Source organism: Heptranchias perlo, chromosome 22, assembly GCF_035084215.1.
Source record: "Heptranchias perlo isolate sHepPer1 chromosome 22, sHepPer1.hap1, whole genome shotgun sequence".
In the NCBI taxonomy this organism is placed as follows: Eukaryota; Metazoa; Chordata; class Chondrichthyes; order Hexanchiformes; family Hexanchidae; genus Heptranchias; species Heptranchias perlo.
The window spans coordinates 39,352,865-39,374,950 of NC_090346.1; the positions used below are offsets into that span (position 1 = coordinate 39,352,865).

General features: G+C 41.9%; 1 protein-coding gene across 3 annotated transcripts in view; it reads right to left on the bottom strand.

Moving 5' to 3' along the window:
• The window catches only part of ciita (class II, major histocompatibility complex, transactivator), a 79,383-nt gene that overhangs the window by 11,135 nt on the left and 46,162 nt on the right, over positions 1-22,086 (bottom strand). For all 3 annotated transcript variants that reach the window (XM_068003341.1, XM_068003340.1, XM_068003342.1), the window contains exons 6-18: positions 17,873-17,959; positions 16,623-16,715; positions 15,715-15,810; positions 13,872-14,042; positions 12,476-12,619; positions 11,687-11,755; positions 10,333-10,560; positions 9,398-9,472; positions 7,338-9,072; positions 6,326-6,505; positions 3,764-3,835; positions 2,295-2,375; positions 465-578 (exon numbers count right to left, since the gene is read on the bottom strand). In XM_068003341.1, coding sequence (XP_067859442.1) covers positions 465-578; positions 2,295-2,375; positions 3,764-3,835; positions 6,326-6,505; positions 7,338-9,072; positions 9,398-9,472; positions 10,333-10,560; positions 11,687-11,755; positions 12,476-12,619; positions 13,872-14,042; positions 15,715-15,810; positions 16,623-16,715; positions 17,873-17,959 — 3,145 coding nt within the window. The remainder of the gene's footprint in view (positions 1-464; positions 579-2,294; positions 2,376-3,763; positions 3,836-6,325; positions 6,506-7,337; positions 9,073-9,397; positions 9,473-10,332; positions 10,561-11,686; positions 11,756-12,475; positions 12,620-13,871; positions 14,043-15,714; positions 15,811-16,622; positions 16,716-17,872; positions 17,960-22,086) is intronic.

Sequence of the window (22,086 nt, forward strand, 5' to 3'; positions counted from 1 at the left end):
AAAGGTTCACACATGGCAGGAAAATCCTGGCTTTTAAACAAACTAAATGCACACTGTGCTTGGGATGGGTGCACTCTTTTATGATCTAAGGACCAGGTGATGAATTTTTACCATGGCTGTGTGCTGTGTCATTCAGGTTTCACTCTAAGGTAAGGGAGAGAAAGTGTATGGTGGGAACTCGTTCTGTTATGTCTACAGAACCAACAAAACTGCCATGAAGGGAGATTCCAGGGTCAGTGTGGTTGATGGGGGAGGTGGGGGGAAAGAAAAAGAGTGGGGGCTATTACATAATGTTAGTTAAGCCCCACTGTTCTTAATGGGACAAATAATGTGACTCACACAGCTTCACCCAAAGGCACAATTATCAATGGATTGCTGTGACCACTCACTGTATGTATGTATAAATATGTTTGATAGATGGGTATATATTCTGAAATGATGTAGAATTATAAATCGCTACTCACGTCAGCTCTTCCAGTGACGTTAAATTAGGCAGCACCTCTGCCAATCTCTCAGCTCCTTCATCTCCTATTTTATTTTCACTCATTTTAACTTGCTGTGAGCTTGGCCCTTCGAGACTGTAGGAAAGCAACAGTAGAGTTCAGTTAAAAGTGTACCTTTTCAGTAATAAAAGGGAACGTTTGCCCAATTTAAAAATTGTTTAAATACAATAATTTATTCACAAACTAAACTATGTGCTGTTGTACTGTAGTGAAATCTAGCCTGTGAATTTGTAGGGCTCGACCAACTGGTTTGCTGCTACTTCCTGCAATGCACTCCATGTACAATAATGCTATGGTTTGCACTCATTACTTTACACCGGGCTTTATCTTATAAAATATTAGTATTTATGGGGCACAAATCTGTGCAAAATGGCTACAGATTACAAAATGGTCATACTGTTGTCATTAAACTAGAACACAATGTCATTCCTTTAGTGGTGAACAAATACAATGTAATATTGGAATGTATATACAATGTATGAACAAAACCTGTGGCAGACAATTTTATTTGAGTAAATAATTAACATTTGCCACTTTTTAAATTGAGGATTTTCCCTTTAAATTTCGGCTCTTTAATAGGGTATGCAATATAAGGAAGTGTGCCTGCCGAGATAATTTTGCACAAAACAGGATTGCGTTGCTGAGGCACGCTGGATCTCCAACACGCTGCACCGTGGGGCTTCTTCCTGTCCAAAAGCCTCTGAATATTGAGCTTTCCATCTCAGCTATGCCAAACTGGGCAGGTCCCGAGTGCAGGTCAAGTGATTCACCACAGGGACAGAGGAAAAGCTTCAGGGAAAAGTCACTCAGGTTGCTCTTATGCACCTCCATGTGGTCAGCCTCAGAACAGCACTGTTGGGAGATGGTTGCCCATCCACCTTCAGCAGTCTGTGCATGGAGTGGAGAGACCCAAGGAAAGGAAGAGGGAGAAAATACATTTAAAAGTATCCATTTTCCATTATTTGCATGTTACATGCTGCTGATATTTTTTTACTCTAAAGGAATACTCCAGTAACAAACTTCATGAGTGAATTTACTGCTCTGAAATTCTCTTTTGCACCAAGATTTAGAATTTCAGGAGAGATTCACTACGAGGAACTCCCCTCTTGTTTCTCCTTTTGGGCTATTTACATGCAGTCAGCAGATAAGTTCCCAAAGTTAAAGCTATTACTTTTCTTTTGAAATGTAAATGAAAGCTTTATCAGTATTAATTAGAGACTCTTAATTTCTTAACTCATTGGTTTCAAATAACAAAATACATAATTTGCAGAAATAGCAGTTTTTTATTGTATGTTTATTTTTAATATAATTTTCTCAATAATTCTCTATACAGGTAAACTTTTAACCATTTGTTTTTAAACTACGTGCACTCCATATGTAAATACCATGTAAACTGCAGTTCAAAAAAAAAGATGCATTTCTAACCACATTGATGAAACCCATTCTCATGTGTTCTAAATTATTAACCAGATACAATGATTTGATTTACTGATGTGATAATACAGTTTTATTATTTGTCAAACATTAAGCTGGATTCTTAATTGACATCTCTGTTAAACCTAAAACAAAAACATCCTGGTCACCAATAAAGCTGGGATTGATGCAAGTTATAGTTATGTTCTTATGAAGACAATGGAAATTTCAATTTGTGTAAAAGAATTGATTTTATCAAAAGTTTACTCATCACTTTAAATGGAGTGAAATTGACTTGTAATACATGCTAATAAAGACTTGGAAATGTTTGTCTAAATAAGGTAGGGCATGGATAAGATACTTCAAACTTTTACTCACTCTAAGTACTTCAAAAATGCCAGTGCTGGTAGAATCTTTGTTAGTTTCCGAAATCCCTGAAGTCCATTCACAGGCCCAAGACTGCAAGATTGAAACAAATTGTATTTCCTTCTTAGTCAGCCACCATTTAGAGATGAACTTTTCTTAATTTTAACAAGCAAAAGAGGATTAATAAATAGTTCAACATATTTAATATTAATCTGATCACTATAACCAGTTTTACCAAAATATCTTTGAAAACATTAATGGAGAAAAAGTATCTGTAATAACATGTGTCTTGTGCAATTGTGCTGAAATTCATGGAGCGAAGCTTGTTTTTGAAGACTAAGGTATATTCCCAGTGAGTTTTCCTTATATGGGGAAGAGCGGATGATTTCCCCTATTCGTTATTTATAGTGAATCTGTAGCCATGTCTTTTATATTTCACTACAAACTGTGAAGAGGAAATCTTTCATAAGTAGTGTTATATATAACAGGAGTTTCTCTTGAAAGCCAGTGGGAGAAAACTCTCTCTATAATGTCCTCTGAAGTTTTGCCTAGCTGAGTGATAACAAGTCCAAGGAAGATCCATGTTACAAGATTAGGGTTTTGCCTCACTTATTATCACAGGTACAGCAGTGCTAGTTTACTATTGTAATTAGTCTGAGCATCGTATGTTCAAGGGTTAGCTTATACGGCCTAATATCTAACTATACAACAGCATAACCCAGTGGTGTAACAATAGGATCCCTTCATAATCTGAATTGGATATTCTAAAATTCTAAAGCATTGTTCTGTAGATCCTTCACCAGCATGCAGCAAACAGATGTACAATACTGTTGACTACAATGCCATCAATTTTAAACTTGTAACCAGTAACAATGTACTTTAACTTTTTAAAATTCAAAATGTACCTTTCTTCCCTTTTATGCTACTTTATAATCATTGACAAAGAGGAGCATGAGTGTATCGCAGGTGATTAGTCTTCCTGATTTCTTCTCTCTCTCTCTAGAATCTAGTCTCCCTCCTAGCATGGCTAGTTAACCATGTGGGTACCAGCCATCATCACAGACCGCTGTAGGCACTAGGTTTCCAGTAAATACATCAAACCCTGTGAAACCATGACTAAACTTAAAATAAAAGTAAAATATTGCAGATGCTGGAAATCTGAAGCAAAAACAGAAAATGCTGGAAGTACTCAGCAAGTCAGGCAACATCTGTGGAGAAAGAAACAGTTAACGTTTCAGGTCGAAGACCTTTCGTCAGAACTGAAAGTTGAAAATTAAACAGTTTTTAAGCAAGTACAGTCAGGCAAAGTCGGGGTGGGGGAGAGGAAAGAACAAAAGGGAAAGTCTCTGATAGGGTAGAGGGCGGGAGTGATTAAATGACAAAAGGGATGATACACATCATGAATCTGATAACGTATTCAAATTGAGAAAGCGACTCATTCACGAAATGATCGAGGCACGAGATTACAAATCATTACTTACGCAAATTCTAGCATTTGTAGGGTCCTGATAGCAGGTAGCTCACAGAGTTCGCCCCCAGATGTGTTTTGTGTGCTGTTCCAGGTTACAAATAAGAAAGAAGCATAAGATGAAATAAGATGCCTTCTTTGTGCTTATTCTATTACACAGTGAAGCCTTTTTAAATGAAGCATTAACTATTTCCTTTGATACTGCAGATGCTTGTTAAATTCATGACTCATTTACCAAGAAATGTTCTCAGTGAATGAAGTTTTCTACAAACTTCAAATACAAAAATAGTCAATTTGCAAATTAGATATCATAGCCCAACTAATTATTCATTCAGCAATTTAAGCAAAAGCAGCTATTTCACACACAAAAAAACAGAAATATATAAATCTGGATAGCTGGGTGGGAAGGCCCTCATCATACCATAGGAACAGGAGTAGGCCATTCAGCCCCTCGAGCCTGTTCCACCATTCAATTAGATCATGGCTGATCTGCAATTCAACTCAATTTACCCGCCTTTGTTCCTTACCTAACAAAAATCTATTGATCTCAGTCTTGAAAATTTCAATTGACCCAGCATCCACAGCCTTTTTGGGAGTGAGTTCCAGATTTCCAGTACCTTTTGTGTGAAAAAATGCTTCCTGACTGGCCTAGCTCTAATTTCAAGGCTATGCCCTTTTGTTCTGGATTCCCCCACCAGAGGAAATAGCTTCTCTGTATCTACCCTATTGAACCCCTTTATCATTTTACACACCTTGATTAGATCAACCCCCTCAATGTTCTAAATTCAAGGGAATACACGCCACGTTTATGCAACCTGCCCTCAATTTAACCCTTTAAGCCGTGGTATCATTTTGGTGAATCTACGCTGGACCTCTTCCATGACCAATATATCTTTCCTGAGGTTTGGGTCCAAAACTGAACACAGTACTCCAGACGGGGTCTGACCAAGGCTCTGTACAACTAAAGCATCACTTCCGCACTTTTGAATTTCAATCCCCTTGAGATAAAGGCCAACATTCCATTAGCCTTTTTGATTACTTTTTGTACCTGTGCACTAGCTTTTAGTTATTTGTGTACACGGTCACCTAAATACCTTTGCTACTTCACAGCTCCTAGTCTTTCACCATTAAGAAAATATTTGGATTTGTCGTTCTCAGATCCAAAGTAGATCACTTGGTTCCACTCTTACCTATCCAATTGAAGCCAGACCATTTCTCCTAAGGGCTTCTCTTCCTATTCCCATACCGTCACCTCAGGAGTTCCACAAGGATTCATCCTTGGACCCATCCTCTTCTGCATCTACAAGTTGCCACTTGGTGACATGATCTGCAGACACGGGGTCAGCTTCCACATGTACTCTGATGAAACCCAACTCTACCTCTCCACCACCTCTCTTGACCCCTCCATTGACACTGTGCTGTCAGACTGCTTGTCTGGCATCCAGTCTTGGACAAGCCACAATTCCCTCCAACTAACTTTGGGATCACAAAAGCCCTCATCTTTGGGACCCTTGCCACTAACTCCATCCTCCTCCCTGAACACTATCTCAGGCTGAACCAGACTGTTCACAACCTCAGCATCGTATTTGACCCCAAGCTGAGCTTCCGACCCTATGTCCTCTCCATCACAAAGACTGCCTACCGCCACCTCCATAACATTGCCTGCCTCTACCGCCACCTCAGCCCATCTGCTGCCGAAACCTTCATCCCTGTCTTTGTCACCTCCAGGCCATTCCCTACCCTCTGTAAACGTTGGCTCATCCAGAACTCTGCTGCTTGCATTCTATCCCACACCAAATCCCATTGGACCATCGCCCCTTTCCTCATTCACTAACATTGGTTCTCAATTCCCCAAAACCTCAAATTTGAAATTCTCATTTTTGTGTTGATATCCCTTCACGGCCTCACCCCTCCCTGCCTCTAACCTCCTCCAGTGCTACAAGCATCCCCCCCCAGAACCCCACACTCTCCATTCCTCTGATTCTGATCTCTTAGACATCCTACCCACCCACCATTAGCAGATGTGTCTTCAGCCATCCAGGTCCCGTGCTCTGGAATTTCCTCCCGCAATTTCCCGCTCCTCCTTTAAAACCTTCCTTAATTCCCACATCTTTAATGAAGCTTTCGGTCACCCCTCCTAATATCTCTTTCTTTGGCTCAGCATCTGTTTTTTTTCCCCTTACTCCTTGGGATGTTTTTCTACATTAAAGCATATTTTTGTTGAAATTAATGTCAGTGGACAATTGCTTAATGCATTAACATGCCCTTCCTCTGCCCAATATTTTAGCACGGACACCTAGGCTAAAATTGCTGAGAGGGATATGATATGATCATATTCAGTATTCATCTGTTAATATCACTAATATTGTATTATAATATCTTTGCTGTTGGTTCCAGGTAAATTCTGGCAATAGGTTCATAACATTCATTGGAAATTGCACCAAAGCAACCAGGTGTATTACTGTGCAAAAAAAGGGGAGGAGTGAGAAAGAAGCAACGCTATAGAGAGAGGCAGAGGCAGAAGCAGAAATTCACACTTACGGATAGAAACTAAGAGAAAGAGGCATCAACTCACCATGAAAGGAATCTTCTATCTTTGTGAATCTGCACCAGTAAATCAAGTTCATCGATATTTTTCAAATTCTTGACCTCAAAAGGATTGACAGAAAACTTAACAAGAGACTGATGGAGCAGCTCACGTAATCCAGTTTGCTCCAAATGCTCCCAAAGTTTTACTGCATCACTTACCGACACTCTGTGAAGGAAAAATGAAAAATGAAAGTGCAATGGGATGAATGATTCGGATAGTCGATAAAGCCGCCACGTGGACAAGGAATTTGTTGAGAAGACAGCCTCACATTCGACTCTGGTATTGTGAACCATCCCGTTTGTATTGCAGGACAGTTTCCACAACAGTTGAAACAGCAGAAATACTACACCTGTGCAATGAGTGTGGACATTGAGAGTTGACTTGGGCTGCTAGAAAATTGCTCACAGTTGCGGTAAAAATTGCAGGGTCTCTTAGTGAGGGTCTATGATGATGCAGGTGTGGGTGCCACTGAGTGCAAAAATGCAATATGCACTTGCAATTCTGCACACAAGGTGAGCTCCCTATCTTGGCCATACTGTGGGTGGGGGGGCAGCGACAAACAGAGAACAGATGCTACTCCACAAGAACGGAGGGAAAACTGGAGGACTGATCCTGGTTGGCTGTTTTCATTCATCTCCTAGAAACTAAATCAATAGTCGCACTGCCAATAGGCTTGTAGCAGGCTGTCTGTCTACAATATGGCCCAAGAAATGGTGCTTGATGTTGAGGGGTTTAGAGATAGTGAGAATTATTTCTAAAAGCTTAATTAGGTGAAAAGAAAAATAAACATAAGATGACGTTTTGTACTGCAAGTTTGAAATATAAATACAGGACGGTCTCAAAACGAGTAATGAGTGGAGAATATTATCAGGAAGGTGAGCTAAAAGAGGGACGAAGTTCAGCAAAATCAACTCACTACAAGTCAAAAAGCTAAAATTAGTGAAACGTCCAAACAGGACACTGCTTTCGATTTATAGATTGAGATCTGTGCACATACCTAAACAAGGTGACATTCTTCAACTCAATGAACTGCTTGATCCCTTGCAGGTCAATGCTCGTGTCCCTCAGGTCAACAGCAAAGTTATTCGGGGACTTCTGCATCACATACAGCAGTACGAAGACGTCAGGTGGAGTCAGCCGCATGCCGCTGAAGGACAACTTCTCACTTAGTTTAGTAGCTACTCGGGTAGCCAGTTCAGTATTTTGTGTTTCGTAAACACAGTGACAAAGCTCCAGCAATTTACTGGTGCTGAGCGTACTGACTTCCAGCTCTGTCAAGTACTTCTGCAGGCTCTTTTGCTTCTTGCTTTTAATGTTTGCTTTTGAATGATTTGAGAAACAATTTATAAATGCATTTCCTTCCTGAAAGGCCAGTCCTGCCAGAAACCTACGGACAATGTCCAACCAGTCCTCTTGGGATTTCCTCTTTCTCTGCTCCAGTAAAATAATTTTTCTGAGGCCTTTGCATTTGATATTTTCGGAAAACAATAAAAACAACGCTCCTAGAAAGTTCTGCAGGGAAGAATGGGAAAAGGTTTTCCCACATTCCTGCTCTTCTCCTTCTCCAGTCATTAAGAAAGGCCTTAGAAGACCATGCTGCAAAGCGAAGTTCGACATTTCTGCTGACCTGGAGTCTGTGCACACACATTCATGCCGCTGGACTCCAGTGAAGGCACGTTTGCTCAACTCCAGGATGTTCTGCTTGTGCTTTTGCAAAGCAATAACATTTTGTGTCTGCGAATAGCTTGATGGTTCACGGTGTAGTAGGATTTGAAAAATGTTCAGAAATAGATTGGTGAGAGTGGATGGCAATGCCAAATGGCTGTCTCCAGTGCGGTGCATGGCTTTGAGAACAAAACAGATAAACCTGCATAATAAAGGGACGTAGCAAAAGCTGAGCATGTACTGCTGCTCCTGAAGATATGCCATTGCTTCAGTCGCTATGGATGAGTCTTCAAAGTACCTCTGCAGGAATTCCTGTATATGTCCTGGGCTGAACCCCAAGACTTCAACAATCTTGTCCACTCTGCCAAGGTACTGGTTGAAGGTTTCTTTAGGTCGTGCAGTAATAAGCACTGTGCATCCCTTAAGCAACTTTTTCTGAAGAAGGCCAGCAAGCAGCTGTTTGACGGTGCGTGGTTTCTCTGTTGAACTGCAAGTTATAGGCTGCATGAGGCCATCGTGATCTTGGAAGTCTTCAAAGTCATCAAAAATTACCAGAACCTTGTGTGAATTGTGGCATAGGTATTGAAAGACTTCATCTGTGTTCTTTAGTGAAGGGAGAAATGGCTGGAAAAGTAAATCCCTGAAAGTGTACTGCTTCGCAAAGTTGAGTGTCCTGCACTTAAACCAGAAAACAAACTCAAACTGTCCAAAGCACCCGTTCACCCAGTCATGGCAGATTCTTTGGACGAGTACACTTTTACCAATCCCCGCTCTCCCCAGTAAAGCAACTACTTTTGTTTCTTTCTGTCGCTTTCCTGAGATGTCAAAGAGATTGCTCATGTTTACAGCAGCTCTTTCTCGTTCTGCTATGTCATAGATCCTGCACTCTTTATCCAAGCACTTAGTGGCATTTCTTCCAGATTTATTTTCAGCTTGCCCCTCGACCATTGTGACATCCACATAAATGTCTTCAAGAAGCATCTCATCATGCTCGTGGCAAATGTAAGAATGTTGGCTCATATCTTTCAAATATTCTTTCACAGTTTCTATTCCAGCTTCTACACCTTCTGTTGATGCAATGAAAAGAGTAAATAACCGTACACCGTCATCTTAAATATGGTGTCACTTCATACACTGTTGTACTAACAGACACTGACTAGAACATCTTGCGAGCAGCTTTATTTTGATGCTGCACTTCCAACCAGAGAGAACAAAGTAAAATATATTATGCACAATAGGGTTGGTGCTGACCAACCAGCTGTGCAGCATTTTCTGTTTTTAATTCTGCTCTGCAATATATTTATTAATCTGATTCATTGAGTACTAAACACAACATTGATCTGCATGCACAGTTTCGCCAGATGTTAATGATATGAGAAATTTAATATTTACTTGTTTTTGTGCAAAGCTTGATTGTTGGAGTCATTGGTTCGGATGATTCTTCACCAGACGATTCGATTTCGGCATCTTGAATGTAAAGAAAGGATAATTAGAAGATTTGCAAGTCAGTCATTTTGGCACGCTTTCCCTCACTCCAGCAATTCTCTCAGCTCCCCTTCTCCCATATGGCTACCTGCTTCTGTGAAGTCCTCTCAGACTCTAGAGTGCTAACTCCATTTGACGTTTAGCCAAGAGCCAGCGTGCTTCCTTTAGTTTAATATGTCAGCTTTTCAGTTGCTCTGATGTGGACATTTCCAATACTGACAGAAGTAGTCCACCTATGGGCCTGGGGGAGAACTGACAAAGCACATTGTAATTGGGACCAGATTAAAATATTAGGAGACTGTAGGGAGTGTGTGTGTGTGTGTGTGTGTGTGTGTGTGTGTGTATAAAAAAGAAATCACTTTCATATTGACAATGAAATTTAGAACATGCATGTTTATAACTTTAAGAAGTAATATTTAGATGAAAATACATCCAGCCCCAGGCATCTTGATATGTGAGTCAGCCATGCAAAACAGGAGAAACTGGAAAATATGTGACCAAGTCTCTAATACTTGAAGTTGGCCAACCTGCTCCCATGCATCTACCAATGCTACTCAATACTGTTTATTAAGAGGAGTCAAGAAGTGATTTTACCTCACTCATGCCACAATCCCCCCCATGGAAAAGCACCTGGCCTCCTACTGGTACCTAAGTGTAGCTAAAACTGCCAGCTCAGCTGAGTGAAGGGATCTAACCTTCATCCCTCCGCTCCGTGGCACTGTGGACTGGTGTTCCATCGTGCCATGTAACTTACCTATAGGTAAATCTTTTAACCTATTTAAACACAACTCAAGTATGCACTTATTACAAAGCAGAATAGATTAAACATTTGTACGACGTACATGGTCCCTCACTGCCTACAGAGGCCGGAGTAGTTGGAATATCCACAGGTTGCCCATTGGTCATGGACTCTGGTGAACTCTGAATATCAATGGATTGAGGACTGGAGAAGCCTGGGGTCACTGGACTGTTCACAGAACTGACAGGAGAGTCTGCATTGGAACTAACAGGTGAAGCATTCCGTGGTATCGCTGAAACATTCTGAGAAGTAAAGCCTTGCGCTGCTCCAGCTGTAAGACAAAGCCCATCGGGGTTAAGAAAGTGGTCAACTCTTTTGATTTACCTGAATCTGCAGTTATGTGCTATATGCTTAATTGGACAAACTAAGGGAGTCATTAATTTTTATGAGAAACAGATTTGAGAAAAACAATATGAGTAATTTGAAGGAAGTACCATGTAGAAAGGCTACAAAGTGATACATTTTCCTGACCTCTGGACCTCAAACTATACATGGATTAAGATGGTGAATTGGCAGCACTAACATCCCATGCAATAGAGAAGCAGCACCCTACCTCACACATGCTGAATTCCCAATCTCAGACAAACTACTGTGAAGATAATGAGTTCTTAGGTATATCACTCACTCTTACAGATCCATTGTTATATGTAAATAATGTATATCAGAACTATATAGCTCCACTCCAGAGGCTTAAGCACATAATGTCAGCTGATGCTTCAGTGCATTACTGCGGGAGTGTTGCGCTGCCAGAGGTGCCATCTTTTGGATGAGACATTAAACTGAGGCCCTCTCTGCCTGCTCAAGTAGAAATAAAAGGTCTCATGCTACTATTCGAAGAAGAGCAGGGGAGCTTTCCTGGTGTCCAGGCCAAAGAAAAACTCCCTCTACCAACAGCACCAAACAGATTACCTGGTTAATTATCTTATTGCTGTTTGTGGGACATTGCTGTTCGCAAATTGACTGCCACATTTACCTACATTACAACAGTGTCTACACGTCAAAAATATTTCATTCACTATGAAGCACTTTGGGATGTCCTGAGGACGTGAAAGGCAAAACTTAAATGCAAGTTCTTTCTAATTTTGAGTCTTCTCATACATGGTCACATTTTGTAAGGACAATTGAACAAGCCGGCTCTTTCTTCTGCGGTACATCCAGCAAAATCTGGACCAAGTCACAACCAAAATTACCATTCTCTCTGCTTAATACAAAAAGTCCCAAGTTTGTCAAAGTTAAAGCCTAGCAAAACGTATTACGGCCAATACTTGAATCAATTGAGCTACCAGGTTCAGTGAAGCTGTATTGGTGGGCATAGGCTGATTCACACTCATCATTAATTCTTCTACTTTTTCTTGTTTATCAGTGCAGCGTTTCAATAAAGGCAGAAAGCTACTCACGTGGGGAATGCACAGACGACGTTGGCAGCAGTGTTGTGATCTCAAGAGCTGCTAAACTCTTGTTTACAACTGAAAAACAAGAAACAGATTTTATAAATAATTTTACAAGTATGTGATCCATTGTGCAAATATTTCATTTTATACATTAAGAATATACATTAGTCTGTTCAAGGACAAATCTTACTGCAGCCTACGTACACTCACCCCCAACCTCCAATTTAGCACCAGCAAATTTCAATATTTTTCCTATGTCCAGATCATTCATGTTAATAAGAGTGGCCCCAAAACAAGCCCCTTTGGAACACCACTCAAACCTTTCTAGTTGGAGCAGCTTTCTGCCCTGCAATCATCTCTCTGTTAATGTGGCCACATTCCCCTTAATTCCATGTGTCACCATCTTTGCATAAGTCTATTATGAACAACAAAAAGTACTTTTAGAAATCTATTCTTCCAGCCAGTTTGATCCAGTTGAGCTTCTAATTTATACTGCCTTCTGTCCCTTATAATAGTTATAAGGGACATTAGTATATCGAAGTAGTGCTGTGAACACTCACAATTCCAGTGATTTGAGAAATTTTTTTAATGCTCGCGTTAAAATCCTGTGAATTGGGAGTGTTGGTATCGCTGTACAGAAGTTAATATCACACGTACCTAGAGGCAGGACCTGGTATGTACTGGTGACCTGAAAATAAACCGGCCCTTCTGTACACTTCAGGGTTTGCCATCTACAGATTGATTCCATTTATCATACATAAGATGGTGAGAAATACATCTTTTTTCTATACAGACCTAAAAAACAGGTAGGTGTTCCTGGCTGAATGGGTCCATTGACAGGTATGTTGACGACTTGCTGTGGAAGTGTATATGATGGGAAAAAGTGGAAGCCACCAGAACTCACATCTAGGCCATTAGCGATCGAGTTCTCTCTGTTCACTGAAATGAACAAACATAAAATGCAGAAATTATAATCTGCTATTTAAGTATATTCCACTGGAACATTTCTACATTTTGTTTATTTTTCCTAAATTCTCCCACCCCTCACCCCTTTAAATCCCCATATGCTATATATTTCCCCTGCAGACGAAAGCAGCTGTATTGTCTCAGTTGTTCTGTGACTGGCCACTAGATGGTAGACAAGAGCAAACTGAACTGACTCAAATGTCAATCCTCCCTCCATGTCCATGGGGAAGTGCTCGGCACCTCGATATGTTTCAGTTGAAGTCAGGTATCTGTTGTATGTTGATCACAATCATGAACTTGCATCACAATTCTACACAGTACAACACATTGTTGTTATACCAAATGCAATGCTCCACTATACCACCCATACAACCATCAACAACTTGCATTTATTCAGGGCCTTAAACGTAGTAAAATGTCCCGAGGCACTTCACAGGAGCGATTATCAAACAAAATTTGACACCGAGCCACATAAGGAGATATTGGGACAGGTGACCAAAAGCTTGGTCAAAGAGGTAGGTTTTAAGAAAATTAACTGGATTTTAAAGGGGGAGGGAGAGGTTGAGAGGCGGAGAGGTTTAGGGAGGGAATTCCGGAGCATAGGGCCTAGGCAGCTGAAGGCACAGCTGCCAATGGTGGAGCGATTAAAATCAGGGATTCGCAAGAGGCCAGAATTGCAGGAGTGCAGAGATCTCGGAGGGTTGTAGGGCTGCAGGAGTTTACAGAGATAGGAAGGGTCGAGGCCATGGAGGGATTTGAAAACAAGGATATGAGTTTTTAAAATCGAGGCATTGCTGGAAAAGGAGCCAATGTAGGTTAGCGAGCACAGGGGGGGATGGGTGAATAGGACTTGGTGCAAGTTAGGATACAGGCAGCAGAGTTTTGGATGAGCTCAAGTTTACGGAGGGTGCAAGGTGGGAGGCCGGCCAGGGGAGCATTGGAATAGTCAAGTCTAGAGGTAACAAAGGCATGGATGAGGGTTTCAGCAGCAGATGAGCTGAGGAGGGGCGGAGACGCGTGATGTTACGGAGGTGAAAATTAACTGGATTTTAAGTACTTGTAGTGCTGATATTCAACATTAGATTGAAGATCTTCCATCAAATGCCAGGTAAATAGCAACATCAGACTCTTGGGTTTAATTTGGTAGAATCCAAGAAAGAAGACACTATTCTAATTTGGGCCAAGTACAGAACCTATTCCAAAATGAGTTTTCAGTTTTACAGACCTGAGGTAATGGAAGTGTTTGATCCATTCTGAGTGCAGATGGGAACACAAATCCGTGAGACTTGATTTTTGAGTTGCTTCAGATGGTTGATACCTGAAGGGTAGGTTACTGGGGAAAAGCTGCCCGGTGTCTTTGGGGAATGTTCTGGAGAAGCAGGTAGGTTCTCTTCATCTAAAACAATGATCAAATGCATGAGCACGTATTTCTATATCTGCCATTACACCCTGTAGATTACCACAAGGGATTCAGAGATTCCCTCTGCAGCAGCAGTAGAACCAAAACATCGATTAACTGTCCAACAAATGCACTGGTCTGGTAATAGTATTTTCTATTTGTTTCCAGTAACCCAGGTCCTGACCTATTACTTTCTTTATCCCTAATGAAAATCCTGAAATAATGTCCACATCAAAAAATAGACTCAATAGTTACTTTGCAAAACTGCAAGTCAATGAGTCCATTCAAAGATGAATTATAATTGGTAGTAAGAAGCCTTGCTTTCCCAACATGTGTTATATTATCGGTAATGGTGCTTACGGTGTTTTGATGGGTCCCAAGCTATAAGATACAAACTTCCAGATCTCCTTTCAATAGTTTAAGTAGAAATCCATCATAAGATTTCAAAGTTTGTGAGGTACAATGACATTTTAGATGCAGATTTTAAAAGGTCCAAAAAGTGTTTCCTTCAACTGATGATGAAGTAACAAATTTATTTATCCCTTCTAAAAACTTTCCAACTAAAGTGTCTGCTCTGGTGTCACAACATTAAAGCATAAAAAGAAACGTAATACTTTTTATTTAAAAAATCACTAATTAGAAGCATTACACCCTCCAGCTAAACAGAGAAATTGAGCCTGTATTAATGGTTGTTGATATTTCACTACTGAGTATTACCACTAAAATTCACTTGTGTCCAGATAGTACAATGAGTTTAAAATTCTCCCCATCACCTTTGGGATCTGGTTTTGATCCATTCTAGAACAGGGATTTTCTCCACTAACTGTAAGTAAATGAGCACAGGCCACTTCAGCCTGTTATCCTTTAGGCATGAAACCAAAGTACAAAGTTGAACATATTCAAAATAACGGCTTAGAAGGAAATAGTGTGGAAGTGTGGGGGAGGGTCTACTGACATTCCAGTTAAGATTCATTGTAGAGGGAGTTTTACTCCACATCCACCCATGCTCTATCTAACCTAGGACTACTTGATGATATTAGGGTAGATTTTCCTCATTGTTGCACCTGGGAAATGCTCAGGTCCCGGGCAAATCGACAAAGAAATGGGGGCAAAGACCCATTGCGTCAGATTTCCACCTCCACGATGTGACCCTGGGATTTCCAGGGCTCCTTCCAATTGACGTAACTGGCCAGCGCTTACAAGAAGTGCAGGCCCATGATGCAATTGTAATGAGGTGGGAAGGGGCATTTTCAGTCATGCTGGCTCACTCTCCTCTTAAAGTGCCCCCACGGCACCCAGAGAGCCTGTGGAGGTCTCGAGAGCAGCCCAAAGATCACTGGTGCCCAAAGATATAGCAACATTAGAAAATTATTCCACTCCCCCCTCCCCGGCACCACAAGCCGGACCTTTCGGCCGCTGTGTCTTTTGGCTGCTGCTCTCCAGCACAGCAAAGGGCTTGAGAGGGGCCTGGCTTGTGCCGGAACAGTAGCCTGGCCTGGAATAGTTGGCGGGCTCCCTCTTTCTCCACTTCCCCACATACAGACTGTACTTCCCATACCCCATTGTTTAGAAATTGGAAAAAGTATTCCAGCCTCCAACAGCAACTTTTTTCAACAGCGATGAACTCAAAAGTTCACCACAAAATAGTTGAGTCCTTTATGTTGCTTACCTCGTTTATTCTGTGTAAGTTGCTCTTCTTTTGCAATAGCTGATGGAGAGCTGGAATTTGTTGTTTTGCTTTCTCCATCACCTTTAGTTTTAGTTCCTGTTAAAAGATATTTCAAAAAAAAAGGTGACATCTGGTATTCAAAACTTTCCTGTACTAACGTCAGTTAAAATGCATTCCCAATACACCCCCATTATATCAACATGATTTTTATTTGCCTTTTCCACGCCAGCTAGCCTTGTGGCCTCTTTTGAGTGAGATTGGCAACTCAGTGCAAAATTGTGTAGAACTATGATTAATTTTGAATTTTAGGCCCATTGCCTTATCAGTAAATATGGTGGGAATGCCCCAATTCATTTCACTTAAGATCTTTACAGCAGCAGCAGCAAAGAGAAAGAGAAAGAAAGAAATATGAATCACTTCTAATTAAAATAGCCTTCAAGCATAGGTCTCTGATGTTAGGTATGCTGCTGCTGTGAGTGGATTGCCATGGAAATAAAAATTCAGAGGGAATGTCATTGCAGATTGCTTTAGTGCACCTCCCAGTACCTGGGACTGGCAAAGGTGTGTGGTGTAGGGAAATTTAAGAAGAGGAAAATTGGAAAGTTACAACAGCTCCAATAATACCCACTGTGTACTACATGACGTACATCACTGCAAGCCAAAAAGTCCACCAAACCTATCTTGTAAATGACTGGATTAAGGATTTGCTTCATGGATAGTTTTCTGCATAGCACTGATATCCAGGCATTAAAAAGGAGTATATTGTCAACATTTTTTTTTAAATTACTGCATTATGATGCTCAGTACAGCTTCTATTGTTTATAAAGGATGCGTTTTGTGGATTATTGAAGTAAAAAAATGTGCCTGTGTAAGATTGAGATTTTAAGATGATGACGTGTGTTCCTCACCTCCCCTTGAATGCTTTGGCCTTGTGGCATCCATGGAAAGAGCAGAATCCTGAGAAGTAATTTCCTGCCCTCTTGGGTTATCCCCATCAGCAGCTGAAATAAAAGAGGAAGCACGATATTAGTGAAGATCTGCTCGAGTCAATGCTTTCTTTTAAGAACAAAAATAAAATTAGCTAAACTGCAGCTCCTTAAGGTAATAACCAAGACAGTTAGTCATCAAAAAATACTATACTGGCTGAGATGCCGAACATCATCTTGTCCTTGTAGCAGGTGAAATGGAGCGGCTCCATTTCCCACTCCGTCCCCGTCAATCTCCGATTTTAATGCCGCTGATTTTGGGAGTGGATTACACGCCTGCTCGACTAAGGCGGTAGCCTCATGCTTAAATGTTAATCAGGGTCCTTAGATGTCAATAGAACCCCGGTGGTATTTTGACTGTGGCCCCGAGCGGGGAGGCCGCCATGTTGGCAGCTGGTGGGAAGGACAAAGGACAAAAAGAGGCCCTCCAGGTAGTGAAAAGGAGTGCTCCTCCGGGCCCCACAAGGAAAGTCGTGGCCTCCCCTGCCACGGACTCCCCCTCCCCCCCCCCTTCCCGTGAGACCTTCCTGAAACTCCCTCCCTGCCAATTACCGGCAAGCTGGCGGGAGGGGAGGGGGACCACCAGAGCAACCGCTCTGTGCCCTCTTCCTGCCCATTCCAGGCAAGAAGTGAACCGGCAGCATTCAAACGAGGCCCAGGAGTTAAAACACCCCCGGCTTGAAACATAGGCTTGTGAGTGCGTCCCACACTCCTGAATCCTCAAGTTCATCCTCACGTGGAAGTAGGAGAAACGAGAGGGAAGAAAATCACCCTGGGTCACTCTCATGCACCTCCTAGTGATGCAATTCAGAATTGTACTGGCAGAGGCCCAGGAGAAGGTATTGTGTAATCCTTAGCTATTGTCCTTTTAGTGCACAGAGCTAAAAAAAACCAACAGCAAACGAGATGAGAAAATAACTTGAACATAAACAAATAGGAGGAAGAACACAAACCACAAGTCGTGGTTTTGGTTCCAGATGTCTTCAGTCAGCTTTCTTTTTTGTGAGTCTTGGAATTAGTGTTGGTAAAGATTATTTTGGGTCCCAATGTTCCCCACTCTTCGACGCCCCCTCCCCTTTAACCACTATGCTTCCTCCTGGTGCATGGTCCCCCACAGTATCCAGTATGATTTCGCATTACTAAAACTAGACAGTGCTGAATGATTGACTCACCTCTCTTTCTGCTTTTTGCTTTTATACATGATGGGGCAATGGGAGTCTGGCAGACAGTTTCATTATCTGTGGAATACGAGCTGTAGCCTGGTGTTAAAAGATTAAAAAGCAGTTAAAAAAAATTAAAAAGTTAGCTATTTCTGTCCTCAGCCTAACAAATCTTGTTTGTTAATTGTATCCATATGATTTATATCAATTAGTGTTAATTGTATTCAGATGCTGTGTATCAATTGGGGACTCGTATCCATTTACGTGAGAGCTTATAGAATCATAGAATCATAGAAGTTACAACATGGAAACAGGCCCTTCGGCCCAACATGTCCATGTCGCCCAGTTTATACCACTAAGCTAGTCCCAATTGCCTGCACTTGGCCCATATCCCTCGATACCCATCTTCCCCATGTAACTGTCCAAATGCTTTTTAAAAGACAAAATTGTACCCGCCTCTACTACTGCCTCTGGCAGCTCGTTCCAGACACTCACCACCCTTTGAGTGAAAAAATTGCCCCTCTGGATCCTTTTGTATCTCTCCCCTCTCACCTTAAATCTGTGCCCCCTCGTTATAGACTCCCCTACCTTTGGGAAAAGATTTTGACTATCGACCTTATCTATGCCCCTCATTATTTTATAGACTTCTATAAGATCACCCCTTAACCTCCTACTCTCCAGGGAATAAAGTCCCAGTCTGTCTAACCTCTCCCTGTAAGTCAAACCATCAAGTCCCGGTAGCATCCTAGTAAATCTTTTCTGCACTCTTTCTAGTTTAATAATATCCTTTCTATAATAGGGTGACCAGAACTGTACACAGTATTCCAAGTGTGGCCTCACCAATGCCCTGTACAACTTCAACAAGACATCCCAACTCCTGCATTCAATGTTCTGACCAATGAAACCAAGCATGCTGAATGCCTTCTTCACCACCCTATCCACCTGTGACTCCACTTTCAAAGAGCTATGAATCTGTACTCCTAGATCTCTTTGTTCTATAACTCTCCCCAACGCCCTACCATTAACGGAGTAGGTCCTGGCCCGATTCGATCTACCAAAATGCATCACCTCACATTTATCTAAATTAAACTCCATCTGCCATTCATCGGCCCACTGGCCCAATTTATCAAGATCCCGTTGCAATCCTAGATAACCTTCTTCACTGTCCACAATGCCACCAATCTTGGTGTCATCTGCAAACTTACTAACCATGCCTTCTAAATTCTCATCCAAATCATTAATATAAATAACAAATAACAGCGGACCCAGCACCGATCCCTGAGGCACACCGCTGGACACAGGCATCCAGTTTGAAAAACAACCCTCGACAACCACCCTCTGTCTTCTGTCGTCAAGCCAATTTTGTATCCAATTGGCTACCTCACCTTGGATCCCATGAGATTTAACCTTATGTAACAACCTACCATGCGGTACCTTGTCAAATGCTTTGCTGAAGTCCATGTAGACCACGTCTACTGCACAGCCCTCATCTATCTTCTTGGTTACCCCTTCAAAAAACTCAATCCAATTCGTGAGACATGATTTTCCTCTCACAAAACCATGCTGACTGTTCCTAATTAGTCCCTGCCTCTCCAAATGCCTGTAGATTCTGTCCCTCAGAATACCCTCTAACAACTTACCCACTACAGATGTCAGGCTCACTGGTCTGTAGTTCCCAGGCTTTTCCCTGCCGCCCTTCTTAAACAAAGGCACAACATTTGCTACCCTCCAATCTTCAGGCACCTCACCTGTAGCGGTGGATGATTCAAATATCTCTGCTAGGGGACCCGCAATTTCCTCCCTAACCTCCCATAACGTCCTGGGATACATTTCATCAGGTCCCGGAGATTTATCTACCTTGATGCGCGTTAAGACTTCCAGCACCTCCCTCTCTGTAATATGTACACTCCTCAAGACATCACTATTTATTTCCCCAAGTTCCCTAACATCCATGCCTTTCTCAACCGTAAATACCGATGTGAAATATTCATTCAGGATCTCACCCATCTCTTGTGGTTCCGCACATAGATGACCTTGTTGATCCTTAAGAGGCCCTACTCTCTCCCTAGTTACCCTTTTGCCCTTTATGTATTTGTAGAAGCTCTTTGGATTCACCTTTGCCTGATCTGCCAAAGCAATCTCATATCCCCTTTTTGCCCTCCTGATTTCTCTCTTAACTCTACTCCGGCAATCTCTATACTCTTCAAGGGATCCACTTGATCCCAGCTGCCTATGCATGTCATATGCCTCCTTCTTATTTTTGACTAGTGCCTCAATCTCCCGAGTCATCCAAGGTTCCCTACTTCTACCAGCCTTGCCCTTCACTTTATAAGGAATGTGCTTACCCTGAACCCTGGTTAACACACTTTTGAAAGCCTCCCACTTACCAGACGTCCCTTTGCCTGCCAACAGACTCTCCCAATCAACTTCTGAAAGTTCCTGTCTAATACCATCAAAATTGGCCTTTCCCCAATTTAGAATTTTAACTTTTGGGCCAGACCTATCCTTCTCCATAGCTATCTTAAAACTAATGGAATTATGATCACTGGTCCCAAAGTGATCCCTCACTAACACTTCTGTCACCTGCCCTTCCTTATTTCCCAAGAGGAGGTCAAGTTTTGCCCCCTCTCTAGTCGGGCCATCCACATACTGAATGAGAAATTCCTCCTGAATACACTCAACAAATTTCTCTCCATCCAAGCCCCTAATGCTATGGCTGTCCCAGTCAATGTTGGGAAAGTTAAAGTCCCCTACTATTACCACCCTATTTTTCTTGCAGCTGTCTGTAATCTCCTTACATATTTGCTCCTCAATTTCCCGTTGACTATTTGGGGGTCTGTAGTACAATCCTATCAAAGTGATCTCTCCCTTCTTATTTTTCAGTTCTACCCATATGGACTCAGTGGGCGAACCCTCGGATATATCCCCTCTCACTACTGCCGTGATGTTCTCCCTAATCAAGAACGCAACTCCCCCTCCTCTCTTACCTCCTGCTCTATCTTTCCTATAGCATCTGTACCCTGGAACATTGAGCTGCCAGTCCTGCCCCTCCCTTAGCCATGTTTCAGTAATAGCTATAACATCCCAGTCCCATGTACCCATCCATGCCCTGAGTTCATCTGCCTTGCCCATCAGACTTCTTGCATTGAAATAAATGCAGTTTAATCTAGACTTCCCTTGGTCTTTGCCCTGCTTTCTCAGACCATCTGTCCGGTCATGTTCTGTACACTCTCCCTTACTGCCTTTTGTTTCTGTCACCACTTTATTTCCCACTGACTTCCTGCATCGGTTCCCATCCCCCTGCCACATTAGTTTAAACCCTCCCCAACAGCACTGGCAAACACTCCCCCTAGGACATTGGTTCCAGTCCTGCCCAGATGCAGACCGTCCAATTTGTACTGGTCCCACCTCCCCCAGAACCGGTTCCAATGGCCCAGGAATTTGAATCCCTCCAGCTTGCACCATCTCTCAAGCCACGTATTCATCTTAGCTATCCTGTCATTCCTACTCTGACTAACCCGTGGCACTGGTAGCAATCCTGAGATTACTACCTTTGAGGTCCTACTCTTTAGTTTAACTCCTAACTCCCTAAATTCAGCTTGTAGGACCTCATCCTGTTTTTTACCTATATCGTTGGTGCCTATATGCACCACGACAACTGGCTGTTCACCCTCCCCCTCCACATTGTGATTTCAAATAAAGCTGTTGGACTATAACCTGGTGTTGTGCGACTCCTTACGTTTATCTCACCCTATCAGCATAACCTTCTATTCCTTTCTCCCTCATGTACTTATCTAGCTGCCCCTTAAATGCATCTATGCTATTCGCCTCAACTACTCCATGTGGTAGTGAGTTTCACATTCTCACCACTCTTTGGGTAAAGAAGTTTCTCCTGAATTGCCTACTGGATTTATCAGTGACTATCTTATATTTATGGCCCCTAGTCTTGGACTCCTCCGCAAGTGAAAAGATCAAATGAAATCCCCTTTCAATAGGAGATAATCAGTACATAATCAGACAAGGAGCATCCTGTGAATACTTTATGTTAAACTCATTCATAGTTCTTGTGGTTGTACACATCTGATTATCTCTTATCCAATGATAGCTAAGACTAAGCGGTATGATTTTCACACAGCATGTATATTGGGCAGGCGATCTTTGGAACTGATTTCTCATGCTGAGAATAGAAGATGATTGCAGGGCCCCCAGATTTTCAGATGGTGCTG